The 13,836-nt window shown below is 63.5% G+C and overlaps 1 protein-coding gene across 5 annotated transcripts; it reads left to right on the top strand.

Moving 5' to 3' along the window:
* The first annotated feature begins 2,716 nt into the window (after positions 1–2,716).
* Positions 2,717–13,824, top strand: KDM6B (lysine demethylase 6B). 5 transcript variants are annotated; one of them, XM_057714412.1, is made up of 23 exons: positions 2,717–3,233; positions 3,770–3,889; positions 4,154–4,296; positions 4,389–4,530; positions 4,737–4,835; positions 4,935–5,154; positions 5,263–5,355; positions 5,440–5,601; positions 5,802–5,885; positions 5,974–6,315; positions 6,412–8,576; positions 8,682–8,808; positions 8,936–9,041; positions 9,888–10,093; positions 10,213–10,280; positions 10,363–10,434; positions 10,564–10,712; positions 10,871–10,985; positions 11,086–11,273; positions 11,440–11,581; positions 11,848–11,974; positions 12,068–12,238; positions 12,645–13,824. In XM_057714412.1, exons 4-23 carry the CDS (start codon positions 4,394–4,396, stop codon positions 12,756–12,758), a joined length of 4,887 nt encoding a protein of 1,628 aa, XP_057570395.1. In that variant the 5' UTR covers positions 2,717–3,233; positions 3,770–3,889; positions 4,154–4,296; positions 4,389–4,393; the 3' UTR covers positions 12,759–13,824. The 5 variants fall into 5 exon arrangements, with proteins under 5 accessions (XP_057570395.1, XP_057570392.1, XP_057570394.1 ...); XM_057714409.1 differs by having other exon boundaries at positions 5,685–5,885; positions 10,216–10,280; XM_057714411.1 differs by having other exon boundaries at positions 5,685–5,885; positions 10,216–10,280; positions 12,354–13,824.
* Positions 13,825–13,836: the final 12 nt, after the last annotated feature.

Here is a 13,836-nt window from a genome sequence, read left to right as displayed (position 1 = left end):
TTGTGGAATGACCTTGACCAAGTTATATAACCTCTGAGCCTCAATTTCCTCATCTGTAAAATGGGGTAGTACTATGTCAGGTTGTGGAGAGGAGTTTTAAAAAACGTATATAAAGTGCTTAACACAGTACCCGGCACGTAATAAGTATTCACTAAATGCTAGACTATCCTAATGGGAGCCACAGGGAGCTGTGAGGATAGGCAAGGATGTTGAGTAATAGGACAGACCTGAAATGAAGGCAGGCAGACCTCCAAACACGTGACTCAAACAGAAGGATCACTGACCCAACAAGATGGCAGGATTCAGGGGAGTGGGGCGAGGAGTCAGCAAGGTCAGCCTGCGACAGTGTTTCCCCGACCCTGTTCAGAACATGAAGGCAAACACAGAAGGGCATGTGCAGAGAGACACACGTGATCACGCAAGTGATGCAGAGGCAGTCCCAGACAAAAGACCGAGACAGGAGCCAGGCAGACACACAGACAGAGACAGCCCTTCGGAGTCGTGTAGACAGGCATAATGACAGGAACGCGTCAGACACAGGCTCCGAAGGAGACAAGATGAGCCGATATGCAGGTGCACACGGAGACAGACACCGGGACCCACACACAGCCGACCTTGTCAGACAGACTGGTGAACACAGCGGTCCAGTCAGAGGCAGACACAAGGCGCGCAGTGACACACAGCGGGCCGGAGCCGGCACTGTCACTTCTCGGTGGGGGGCGGGGAGGGGCCAGCAGCGGGGGAAGGCTGGGGAAGGGAATCCCGAGCGGGCGGCCTGCCCGGGGTGGCTGAGTCACAGCGGAGCCCCAGCCGGCGGCCCTCCCCTACGCCTCCCCCTCCCCCAGGTAAGAAGCGAGCTGTAACCCCTCGCCTCCACCCGGCAGAACGGGGCCTGACGGGGAGCGGAACGCGGCGGGGTTCCCGGGCCGGCCCCACCTCCTCGCGCGTGCCGCATGCCTGCTGTCTGCTCGGTAATACCCAGTCTGCGGGCTCTTGTGTTTGGCCGGCATGGGAAACTGCGTGCTCACGTCTGGCCCCTCATCCCGCGCGGCGGGAGCGGCGTGCGGAGGGGCTCCTCCGGCCTCGAGCCCGGAGAGAGTTAAGTGGGTGTGATTGATAGAGTGGGTCTCTCTCGGAGATCTAGGGGGAGGGGGCCGGTTAAAGTCCCCGAGTCCGGAGCCCGGATGGAGGGGGCGGAGCTGGGCTTAGCCGGGAGTGCCCGGATGAAGAGGGCGTGGCCTCGGCAGGAGAAGAATTAACCCTTTCCGAGCGGCTGACTCCCAGGACTGTGGGTCCGACGGGAGAGGCTGGAATGCCTGCCCCAGAAGTATACGGTCCTCCCAGCCTGGCTTTGGCCGCGTGCGTCTACCTCTCATCTGTTTTGGAGGAGTCTGTGGGTGTCTGTCTTTGTGCTGCCGGCGACTGTCTCCTCCCCTGGGTTAGTACGGACACCGGGAGTCGGGGAGGGCTATTCCTGCCCCAAAGCGAGAGTGCAGGTGAGAGTGGACCGCGAGCCGGCTGTCGGCGCCTGGGGAACAGGTGTGAGCGCGGCGCTGGGGCTGCCCGGCGCGGGGAGGGGCCGTCGTGGGGGAAGACGAGAGGGGAAATTCCGCGGGACCGGTGGGGAGCGGTGTGTGGGCTGAGTTGTGTCTGCCTCTGACTGTGTGTCTGTGTGTTCAGGGAGGCGGGGGCTGAGTCAGTGGGAATAGGGGAAGGTTTTCTGGGTGACTCACGCTCCCCCACCCCAAGCCTGAATCAGACCCCGAGGGAGGGCTTTGTACAGGAGGCGGATGGGAAGTCAGGCGCCTGGGTCCCGGGTGGGGACAAGGATCCAAGGTGGTTGGCGAGAGTGAGTGTTTAGTGTACAGGAAGTTTGTGTTCTCAAGTGAGGGCTGCTGTATTCCGAGTACCGGCGTAGGGGTTTGTGGATAGAGGTGGAAAGGGGCTGGAGGACGGGACTCGCTGTTTTAGGGAAAGCTGAGTCAGTTCCCCGTGGGAAAGGGGAAGTGGTAGAAGGGAAGTGTCATCATCGCAGAAGGGGAAGTTGCATTTCCTGGTAACTGGCAGCGCCCTCGGCACCACTTCCCAATAGGGTATCTGTTCCTCTGATGTCTGGACCCCAGGTTCCCCGCTTTCCCGTGTCTGGTACATGAGACCCGGGTCTTAGGTGGGGGCAGCGGACCAGGGCTATGCTTGACCGCAGTAAAGCGCCGCATTTGGCCCAGGGCTTGGTAACTGACATAAAGGCTGTATGGTGAGGAGGGGGAGTTCTGACCGAAACTCCGCGCGATCCGCTGCGAGGGTCCGCAGAGACCAAGCGCTTACCACGGCTCGCCGGGGAGTGGCACGCCGGGACCTGTAGGGTCCGAGCGCTTGCGTGCAGACGACCTTGCCCTGCGGAGGGAGGACGGTTTTCACCAGAAACCCGCCTGCTCTTGTGGGCTGGGTGGAAATTTCCCCACAGCGCAGACTTCTCTCGGCGAAGGCGAACTTTCCAGCCGCCCCCAGCCCCTTGTCGCGCGTTCTCCCCCGGCTTCCTGCCCGGCGCTAGCTCCAGCTGGAGCGCTGGCCCCGCCCCCGCCGCTTTGTACTCTACACTTGCCTCTCGCAGCTCTTTGTACTCTAGACTCTCAATGGACCGATCCCGGCAGCGGAGCCGGCTTCCTACCTGCGGGGACGCGGGGTAGGCGAGGAGGAGGCGCGGGGACCGAGATCCTGGGCTCATTGAGGCGAGGAGGAAGAACTGGGGCTAAAGGGAAGGTGCCCAGGAAGGGGAGCGCTGCTCCCGTCGTGGGTCAAGCCAGCACCGACGGGAAGGGGTCGGGGGGGGGGGGGCGTGAAGGAGGAAGTGAAACGGGTTCTGGGTTCTTTAAGGGAGTGGGCGGTGAGAGTGGGACAAGGGTGATGTCACCGCCTGGCGGGCCCCGCCCTCCTCCCTCCCGAAGGACCCCCCCCGTATTTTTACACACGCCGCTTCCGCTGCGCAAGTAGCCACGTCACGGGCAACCCCCGAAATCCCCCCTCCCTTGGGGGGCGGGGGCCACGTGGGCCGTGGGGAACCGCGTGGCCCCGGCGGGGAAGGGCATAGAGGATACGGGAGCCACGCGAGAGGGGCCACTCGGGACCGCGGTGCGCGACTTCTTAGAAGTTGGGGGATTACAGGAGGGTTTTGGGGTTCGGTTGATATTGAAGACCTACAGAGCCAGGGGAAGCGGAGGAGCTGAAGCAACTGGGTATGAAGCTGGGGGCTTGACCATGGTTTGGGACGGGGGTCAGGCGTGGAGGGGTGGAGTGCTCAGATCGCGGCGCGGGCGGGTTTGGGTGCCATAGAAGTCGCCGTGAGTGGCCAGCCCTAAGCAGTTCCAAGGGGGTGGGGAGGTCAAGCTCTGGGCGAGGTGACGTGAGGAGGGGGAGCGACGCCTGTGTCGGCGTTGTGCATCCGTCTGCCGTCTGTCGGTCTTAGGCGGCGGGGCAGGGGGCGTTTCTGGCGGTCTAGCGCGGACCACTGGCGGCTCTGTGGGCGCGTGGGACATGCGGGTAACTCCACGCCCCAGGCCGGCGCGAGCGTACGACCCACCGCCTTCATCCGCACGGGTCTCAGGCTCCGCTTGCCTCTCCCGGCCTACTGTCAGCTTGGAGATGGAGACCCTAGGTGGGAGCCGTGGGGTCACGTCGGGGTCACCCCGGGCAGAGCCAGTCTGACCGGCTCCGCCGCCCCTCCTCCCCCGGCAGTGGCCGGGCTAACCTTCCTGCTATTGGTCCCGGCCAGGCTGTTACTGAGGCGGAGACACGGGTGATGATTGGCTTTCTGGGGAGAGAGGAAGTTCTGTGATTGGTCAGGTCTCCCGAGCTCGCCGACGCCGGGAGAGGACGCTCCCACGGAGGCAGGGTAAGCGGCCGCCGCGCTGCAGCTCGGCCCCCGGGGCTCCCGGCTGGAAGCCTGGCCGCGTAGCCACCCCATCGCACCGACTGGCCCTCCCACTACCCCCACTCTCCTGGGGCTCCTTAGGCCGGGTGGGCCGCCCCTCAGGGATAGCCAACCCTGCGCAGATCACAGACCTGTGGGGGCCACAGCCAAGCCAGGACAGGCCAGCCGGCGGCCCCGACTGTGTGCTAGCCAGCTCACCTCACTCCTTTTCCTTCCTCTCTGTAGAATTTGTTGTGAAGGGCCCTGGACAACCATCTGGGGGCAGTGGGCACTCCTGTCAGAGCGGCTGGAGCGGGACCATCGCCCCAGGGAGCTGGGGCAGGGGGCTGTGCCCGATCTCCAGGGCTCCTGGGGCCACTGCTGACCTGGTAAGGGAAGACTGGGGCCGGGTCGGCTGTGTGTAGCCTGACAGCTCAGCCTCTGTTCCCGGTAGGATAATACTCTCTTCTCCTTGACTCAGGCTGGATGCATCGTGCAGTGGACCCTCCAGGGGCCCGCGCTGCACGGGAAGCCTTTGCCCTTGGGGGCTTGAGCTGTGCTGGGGCCTGGAGCTCCTGCCCGCCCCATCCCCCTCCTCGGAGCGCATGGCTGCCTGGAGGCAGGTGAGAACTTGGTCTGTCTCTCTCTGCGTCCAGGCACTCCTCTTCCCATCTCTGCTCCCCAGTTTCTTTGTCACTCATATTTTTGCCATCCCACGGGCCTCAGTGCAGTCCTCAGCTGCTTTCTCTTATTTCTTCAGTCCTGTCTTTCCTGGGTAGAGACAAGACTTCCATCTTGCTGTGCATTAACAGAGCCCTTCTCTCTCCAGGTGCTCTGCCAGCATTGGGCAGCCCCCACTCTCTGCTCCCCTACCCCCTTCACATGGCAGTAGCTCTGGGCACCCCAACAAACCGTATTATGTTCCAGGGTAAGTGAGGATTGAAAGGTGCTAGGGATGGGAGGTAGGGCTGGGGCTTTGAAAGAGTTCCCCAAGCCTCACCACCTCCCCAACCCTTCTGCTCTGTAGGACACCCACCCCAAGACCCCTCCATGGGAAGCTGGAATCCCTGCATGGCTGTGTGCAGGCATTGCTCCGGGAGCCCGCCCAGCCAGGGCTGTGGGAGCAGCTTGGGCAGCTGTACGAGTCAGAGCACGACAGTGAGGAGGCTATACGCTGCTATCACAGCGCCCTTCGATATGGAGGAAGCTTGGCTGAGCTGGGGCCCCGTGTCGGCCGACTACAGCAGGTGGGATGAGGCAGGACGTCGGGGGCTACGATTGTGCGTTCTGACTCAGTGCCCTCATCTTACATCTGCTTCTGCCCTGTCCTCTGCACTCTTCCCCCATCTCCTCAGGCCCAGCTCTGGAACTTTCATGCCGGCTCCTGCCAGCACCGACCCAAGGTCCTGCCCCCTCTGGAGCAAGTGTGGAACTTGCTGCACCTTGAGGTGAGGCTGGGGTTAGGTGGGCTAGGGAGGAGGACTGGGCCAGGTCTGCACCTGTGCCATTCTCTCTCCTCTTTTTGTCTTCAGCACAAATGGAACTATGGGGCCAAGCGGGGGGGTCCCCCAGTGAAGCGAGCCGCTGAACCCCCCGTGGTGCAGCCTGTGCCCCCTGCAGCACTCTCAGGGCCCTCGGGGGAGGAGGGCCTCAGCCCTGGAGGCAAGCGCAGGAGGGGCTGCAACTCTGAGCAGGTATGACCGTATGTGGGCAGGCCAGCCGTGAGTGGGCAGGGCTGGGGCGCCCAGTGGGATTCTCACACTCTCTTTTCTTCCAGACTGGCCTTCCCCCAGGGCTGCCGCTGCCTCCGCCGCCATTACCACCCCCCCCACCCCCACCCCCTCCACCCCCACCCCCACCCCTGCCTGGCCTACCCACCAGCCCTCCGTTTCAGCTGCCCAAGCCAGGGCTGTGGAGTACCCTGCATGGAGATGCCTGGGGCCCCGAGCGCAAGGGTTCAGCACCCCCAGAGCGCCAGGTGAGTACCTCTCTGTGGCCCCTCGCCCCTCACCTTCAAGTCTCCGTGTCCTCTGCGCTCATGCAGGGTCCTCACGTCTCACCCACAGGAGCAGCGGCACTCGCTGCCTCACCCGTTTCCATACCCAGCTCCGGCCTACCCTGCGCACCCCCCTGGCCACCGGCTGGTCCCAGCTGCACCCCCAGGCCCAGGCCCAGGCCCCCGCCCCCCAGGAGCAGAGAGCCATGGCTGCCCGCCTGCCACCCGTCCCCCCGGAAGTGACCTTAGAGAGAGCAGAGTTCAGAGGTCGCGGATGGACTCCAGCGTTTCACCAGCAGCAACCACCGCCTGCGTGCCTTACGCCCCTTCCCGGCCCCCCGGCCTCCCCGGCACCAGCAGCAGCAGCAGCAGCAACACGGGTCTCCGGGGCGTGGAGCCGAGCCCAGGCATCGTGAGTGACAGCTGCAGGTGGGGGGGGGGGGGATGAGGGGAGCTGGTCTGGGGTGGCTGGAGCGGCCCTCTGACCACGGCTGTCCTACACTTGCAGCCCGGCGCTGACCATTACCAAACTCCCGCGCTGGAGGTCTCCTCTCACCAAGGCCGCCTGGGGCCCTCGGCGCACAGTAGTCGGAAGCCGTTCCTGGCGGCTCCTGCCGCCACTCCCCACCTGTCCCTGCCACCTGGCCCCTCCTCACCTCCTCCACCCCCTTGTCCCCGCCTCTTACGCCCCCCACCCCCTCCTGCCTGGCTGAAGGGCCCAGCCTGCCGGGCAGCCCGAGAGGATGGAGAGATCTTAGAGGAGCTCTTCTTCGGGGCTGAGGGACGCCCCCGCCCTCCGCCCCCACCCCTCCCCCACCGCGAGGGCTTCTTGGGGCCTCCGGTCCCCCGCTTTTCTGTGGGCACTCAGGATTCGCACACCCCTCCCACTCCCCCAACCACCAGCAGCAGCAGCAGCAACAGTGGCAGCCACAGCAGCAGCCCCACTGGGCCTGTGTCCTTCCCCCCGCCTCCCTATCTGGCCAGGAGTATGGACCCCCTTCCCCGGCCCCCCAGCCCAACACGGAGCCCCCAGGACCCACCTCTTGCACCCCTGACTCTTGCCCTGCCTCCAGCCCCTCCCTCCTCTTGCCACCAAAATACCTCAGGAAGCTTCAGGCGCCCGGAGAGCCCTCGGCCCAGGGTCTCCTTCCCAAAGACCCCCGAGGTGGGGCCAGGGCCATCCCCAGGCCCCCTGAATAAAGCCCCCCAGCCTGTGCCGCCCAGGGTTGGGGAGCTGCCTGCCCGAGGCCCTCGACTCTTTGATTTCCCCCCTACCCCGCTGGAGGACCAGTTTGAGGAGCCAGCTGAATTCAAGATCCTACCTGATGGCCTGGCCAACATCATGAAGATGCTGGACGAATCCATTCGCAAGGAGGAGGAGCAGCAACAGCAGGAGGCAGGCGTGGTCCCCCCGCCTCCCCTGAAGGAGCCCTTTGCATCTCTGCAGCCTCCATTCCCCACTGACACAGCCCCAGCCACCACTGCTGCCACCACCGCCACCACCACCACGGCCACCCAGGAAGAGGAGAAGAAGCCACCACCAGCCCTGCCACCACCGCCGCCTCTAGCCAAGTTCCCCACCCCACCCCCGCCACAGCCGCTGCCACCCCCACCACCCCCACCAGCCAGCCCGGCCACCCTGCTCAAGTCCTTGGCCTCCGTGCTGGAGGGACAGAAGTACTGTTACCGGGGGACTGGAGCAGCTGTTTCCACCCGGCCTGGGCCCCTGCCCACCACTCAGTATTCCCCTGGTCCCGCATCAGGTGCTACCGCCCCGCTGCCCACCTCAGCGGCCCCGAGCGCCCAGGGCTCCCCACAGCCCTCCGCTTCCTCGTCATCTCAGTTCTCTACCTCAGGCGGGCCCTGGGCCCGGGAGCGCAGGGCGGGCGAAGAGCCAGCCCCGGGCCCCGTGACCCCCGCCCCGCCGCCCCCACCCCTGCCTCTGCCCCCTGCTCGCTCTGAGTCTGAGGTGCTAGAAGAGATCAGTCGGGCTTGTGAGACCCTCGTGGAGCGGGTGGGCCGGAGCGCCACAGACCCGGCGGACTCAGTGGACACGGCAGAGCCAGCGGACGGTGGGGCTGAGCGACTGCTGCCCCCAGCTCAGGCCAAGGAGGAGGGGGGTGGGGCGGCGGCGGGCCCCGGGGGCAGCAGGCGGCGGCAGAAGGAGCACCAGAAGGAGCACCGGCGGCACAGGCGGGCCTGTAAGGACAGTGTGGGGCGGCGGCCCCGTGAGGGCAGGGCCAAGGCCAAGGCCAAAGCCCCCAAAGAAAAGAGCCGCCGAGTGCTGGGGAACCTGGACCTGCAGAGCGAGGAGATCCAGGGTCGTGAGAAGGCCCGACCGGATATCGGCGGGGCCTCCAAGGCCAAGCCACCCACAGCTCCGGGCCCTCCTCCAGCTCCTGCGCCCTCTGCCCAGCCCACACCCCCGGCGGCCCCTGTCCCTGGGAAGAAGGCGCGGGAGGAAGCTCCAGGGCCACCGGGTGTCAGCCGGGCTGACATGCTGAAGCTGCGCTCACTGAGTGAAGGGCCCCCCAAGGAGCTGAAGATCCGGCTCATCAAGGTAGAGAGTGGTGACAAAGAGACCTTCATCGCCTCGGAGGTGGAAGAGCGGAGGCTGCGGATGGCGGACCTCACCATTAGCCACTGCGCTGCCGATGTTGTGCGTGCCAGCAAGTAAGTTGGGGGCTGTCACCTGTGAGGCTGCCGGCCTGGCCTGGCAGGAGTCTCCCTTCCCCCAGTATCTGATATTTCTGTTCTCATTTCACTGTCCTTCCACAGGAATGCAAAGGTGAAAGGGAAGTTTCGAGAGTCCTACCTTTCCCCTGCCCAGTCTGTGAAACCGAAGATCAACACTGAGGAGAAGCTGCCCCGGGAAAAACTCAACCCACCAACACCCAGCATCTATGTACGTGTGCCCAGTGTGCTCAGAACCACGCTTGCCCGGGGATTCTAGGACAGTGTTCCGGCTGTTGGGGTGCCCTGAGTCTGGGATGGGGCTCTGACTTCAGCCCTGTCTCCTGGTTGTCCCTCAGCTGGAGAGCAAACGGGATGCCTTCTCGCCGGTGCTGCTGCAGTTCTGTACAGACCCTCGAAATCCCATCACCGTGATCCGCGGTCTGGCAGGCTCCCTGCGGCTCAGTGAGTGTGGGGGCAGAAAGGTGTGGGGAGGGCTGCAAGGATCTGGGGTTTGGGGGCCTCTGAGAGCCCCCACTCAGGAAGACCCAGGACCACAGCTAGAGTGAGCTTTCCTCAGTCACCTGTAAGCCATGTTTGAAGAGTGCTCTGAGTGACCTCAGGCTGACTTCAGGCTTTCCTCCCATCTGTCTGTCCCCAGCGGTAGGCAAGTGGGAAGGAGGTATCTCTCAGGATCTGTAAGAGCCACTTCTGGTTTTCTTAGTGACTAAGGATGAGAAGAAAACAGAGGGTGCAAGGTTCCAGGAGACTCATAGTTTGGGGCTTTCTCTTTTTCAGCCTTTTATTGTGCACAATTTCAAACACCTATAAAAGTAAAAGGATATCCTATTGAGTTATAACAATCAATCTTGTTTCCTCTGTACTTGTAGCCTTCCCTTACCCACCTATCTTCCCTTTCCTCCACTGTTATTTGAAACACATTCTAGGCTTTCACTTGATGAAATCTTTCATTGGATCCAATGATAACTTAAAGAAACTCTTATTCAGTGAGCACCTACTGTGTGCCAGGTGCTTTGTCCTCGTGCACACCTGAGGACTCTGGGGGAGGGGCTGGGACTCAGAGCAGCAGCGGGAGAAAGGAGGTTGGTTATGATCCAGGTAAAGGCCAGGCCCTGGGAGGGCCACCCTCCCAGCTTCATGAGGGGCTGGGGTTCTCACCTCTTCCTGGGCTGAGGTCTGAGAAGCCTGTGTCCACCCCGTCAGAGGCTTGGGGAGCAAGAAGGGACAGGGTGAGTTGGGGCCTCGCTTCCCATCTCCTGCCCTGACACTCTGCCCGGCCCTCCCCTGCAGACTTGGGCCTCTTCTCCACCAAGACGCTGGTGGAGGCGAGTGGGGAGCACACGGTGGAGGTGCGCACGCAGGTGCAGCAGCCCTCAGATGAAAACTGGGACCTGACGGGCACACGACAGATCTGGCCCTGCGAGAGCTCCCGTTCCCACACCACCATTGCCAAGTATGCGCAGTACCAGGCCTCCTCCTTCCAGGAGTCCTTGCAGGTGAGAGGCGCGCCCGAGCAGAGGCCGGGGAGGTGGGATCAGGGAACTTGGAGCCCCAGCTGCGGTGGGAGGGCCCCTGGAAGGTCGCTGACCTAGCCCTGCCTACCCCTGTGACCAAGCAGGAGGAGAAGGAGAGTGAGGACGAGGAGTCCGAGGAGCCGGACAGCACCACGGGCACGCCTCCTAGGTACAGACGCTTTGCCTCTGCCCTTCATGCCTCCTTCCCTTCCCCGGGCTTCTCCACCAACCTGTGCTCCTCGCCCCCGCAGCAGCGCACCGGACCCGAAGAACCATCACATCATCAAATTTGGCACCAACATCGACCTGTCCGATGCTAAGCGGTCAGTGGGGCTGAGGCCAGCAAGCTGGGGCGGGAGTGCGGATGCGTTGGCGGAGCCCGGGTAGCCGCTCACTTGTGTTGCCCCTCATTTGTGTTGCCCCTCATTTGCGTTGCCCCTTCGCCACGGCAGGTGGAAGCCCCAGCTGCAGGAGCTGCTGAAGCTGCCCGCCTTCATGCGGGTAACCTCCACGGGCAACATGCTGAGCCACGTGGGCCACACCATCCTGGGCATGAACACGGTGCAACTGTACATGAAGGTCCCTGGCAGCCGAACCCCAGGTGCGCTCCTCGCGCGGGCGCCCCGGCGCGGTGCGCGCGCGAGGGACGGGGCTGCGGCCGGCGCCCCTCCGTCAACCAATGAGCGCGCAAGGGCGGGCTTGTCGCGCACTGCCGGCTCGGCTCCCACCTACCGTGCAGTTCTCTGTCGCCCCCTGCAGGCCATCAGGAGAACAACAACTTCTGCTCGGTCAACATTAATATTGGCCCAGGAGACTGCGAGTGGTTCGCGGTGCACGAGCACTACTGGGAGACCATCAGCGCCTTCTGCGACCGGTGCGCGCCGCCCTCCGCCCTCCTCCTTGGCTAGATAGCTCCCCCACGTCCCGTCCCTGGATCCCCCAGGTTTCCATCTGATCCTGTGGCTACCCTCCAGGCACGGCGTGGACTACCTGACGGGTTCCTGGTGGCCAATCCTGGATGACCTCTATGCTTCCAACATCCCTGTGTACCGCTTCGTGCAGCGTCCCGGAGACCTTGTGTGGATTAACGCGGGGACCGTGCACTGGGTGCAGGCCACCGGCTGGTGCAACAACATCGCCTGGAACGTGGGGCCCCTCACCGGTGAGAGGCTGGGGCCAGGTGGTGGGGTGAGCCACTCAGCGGGGAGAGGCTGGGGCGCCTGGGCAGTGAGCCCCGTAGAGGGGCGGGCTTGGAGGGGGCCAGGCCAGCGGTGAAGGAAGGGGCTGGGCTGTTGGGGAATCCTGTCGTGACCCTCTCTGGTCCGCAGCCTATCAGTACCAGCTGGCCCTGGAACGATACGAGTGGAACGAGGTGAAGAACGTCAAATCCATTGTGCCCATGATTCACGTGTCCTGGAACGTGGCTCGCACTGTCAAGATCAGCGACCCCGACTTGTTCAAGATGATCAAGTGAGGGGGGGCCCTGTTGGGGAGGGAGCCCATCTCCATTCGCCCTGGTCCGCCTTGTCCTTCCTGGTTCCAAGCCCACACGCCCCACCCTTTACCGCGTGCACTGCAGGGCTGTTGTGCCGGGGCGGTTGACCAGACCCCTGCCCTGAGGAGCTTTGTTCTCCAGTGGTCCACGTAGACAGAAACCCCGTGAAATTTCCACTGTGTCCCAGGCCCGAGGCGCGGAGGCCCCGCCTCGCCTCACCACCACCTCGCTCCGCTCGCAGGTTCTGCCTCCTGCAGTCCATGAAGCACTGCCAGGTGCAGCGGGAGAGCCTGGTGCGGGCCGGAAAGAAAATCGCCTACCAGGGCCGGGTCAAGGACGAGCCCGCCTACTACTGCAACGAGTGCGACGTGAGTGCGCCCCCTCTCCCTCTCCCGCGTCCCCGGGGGGAGGCGCTCGCCTCGGGCCTCCCTCGCCGTGACCGCGCCTCCACCCCGCCGCAGGTGGAGGTGTTCAACATCCTGTTCGTGACGAGCGAGAACGGCAGCCGCAACACGTACCTGGTGCACTGCGAGGCGTGCGCGCGGCGGCGCAGCGCGGGCCTGCAGGGCGTGGTGGTGCTGGAGCAGTACCGCACCGAGGAGCTGGCGCAGGCCTACGACGCCTTCACGCTGGTGAGGGCTCGGCCGGCCGGGCGGGGGGCCGAGGGGGCGCCGGGCGGGGGGCCGAGGGGGCGGCGGGGCGGGGCGGCCGACCGCGCCCCTGAGCCCGGCCCGCTCTCTCTCGCAGGCCCCCGCCAGCGCGTCGCGATGAGGCCGGACGCCCCGCCCGCCCGCCGGGCGCCGCGGGGCCACCAGCACACGCCTGGGCTGGACCTAGGTCCCGCCTCTGGCCGGGAAGGGGGTCGGGCCCAGCCCTTCCACCCCATTGGCAGCTCCCCTCACTTAATTTATTAAGAAAAAGAATTTTTTAAAAAACAAATAAGAGGAAAAAAGGAAAAAAAAAAAAAGGGAGACGGGGGAGGGGGCTGGCAGCCCCTCGCCCACCAGCGCCTCCCCTCACCGACTTTGGCCTTTCTAGCAACAGACACAAGGACCAGGCTCCGGCGGCGGCGGGGGTCACATACGGGTTCCCTCACGCCTGCCAGCCGCCCGCCCGGCCGGCGCAGATGCACGCGGCTCGTGTTGTACATAGACGTTACGGCAGCCGAGGTTTTTAATGAGATTCTTTCTATGGGCTTTACCCCTCCCCCAGAACCTCCTTTTTTACTTCCAATGCTAGCTGTGACCCCTGTACATGTCTCTGTTTATTCACTTGGTTATGATTTGTATTTTCTGGTTTGTTTGTTTTGTTTTTTGGTTTTTAATTTATAACAGTCCCACTCACCTCTATTTATTCATTTTTGGGAAAACCCGACCTCCCGCACCCCCAAGCCATCCCGCCCGCCCCTCCGGGGACCGCCCACCGCCGGGCTCTCCCTGCGCCCCAGTGTGTGTCCGGGCCCGGCCCGTCCGTCTCCGCCCGTCCGCCCGCCCGCCAGCGGCTCCAGCCGGGTTCTCATGGTGCTCAAACCCGCTCCCCTCCCCTACATCCTGCACTTTCTCGGACCAGTCCCCCACTCCCGACCCGACCCCGACCCCGCCTGAGGGTGAGCGACTCCTGTACTGTAGGGGAAGAAGTGGGAACTGAAATGGTATTTTGTAAAAAAATAATAATAAATAAATAATTTTTTTTTAAAGTTTTAAAGAAGGAACTATGAGGAAAAGGAACCCCGTCCTTCCCAGCCCCGGCCAATTTTAAAAACACGGACCTTCCCCTCACCCCCCCCACCCCCCTTTTCTTTATAAGCGTGAAACAGCCCAGGGCCAGGGCCTCACTGGGGCAGGGACACCCCGGGATGAGTTTCTCTGGGGCTTTATTTTCGTTTTGTCGTTTGTTTTTTTCTCCTCCACGCTGGGGCTGCGGAGGGGTGGGGGGTTTACAGTCCTGCCCCCTCGCACTGCACTGTCTTTCTGCCCCAGGGGCAGAGGGGTCTTCCCAACCCTACCCTTATTTTCGGTGATTTTTGTGTGAGAATATTAATATTAAAAATAAAATCAGGAAAAAAAAGTCCAGTTTCGCTAACGTGTTGGTGGTAGCAGGGAGAGCACTGGGAGGAGGGCGGCGAGACCGTGATTGATGGGGAGGGACTGCGCAGACCCCGCGGAGGGGAGCCCCTCCCCGGAGGCGCCTGTGGAATGTCCAGAGCTCCGGTCGCTCCTTGGTATGGGGG

This window comes from Hippopotamus amphibius, chromosome 17, assembly GCF_030028045.1.
Source record: "Hippopotamus amphibius kiboko isolate mHipAmp2 chromosome 17, mHipAmp2.hap2, whole genome shotgun sequence".
Taxonomy (NCBI): domain Eukaryota; kingdom Metazoa; phylum Chordata; class Mammalia; order Artiodactyla; family Hippopotamidae; genus Hippopotamus; species Hippopotamus amphibius.
The sequence above is the reverse complement of the archived record's forward strand: the minus strand, read 5'-3'. Positions and strand labels throughout refer to the sequence as shown.

Bases quoted from the DNA above. Each gene is read 5' to 3' on its own strand.
- KDM6B (XM_057714408.1), top strand. From the start codon at position 4,394: ATGCATCGTGCAGTGGACCCTCCAGGGGCCCGCGCTGCACGGGAAGCC. The intron at 11,274-11,439 runs GTGAGAGGCTGG...TCTGGTCCGCAG, and splicing joins GAACGTGGGGCCCCTCACCG to CCTATCAGTACCAGCTGGCC. The intron at 11,975-12,067 runs GTGAGTGCGCCC...ACCCCGCCGCAG, and splicing joins ACTACTGCAACGAGTGCGAC to GTGGAGGTGTTCAACATCCT.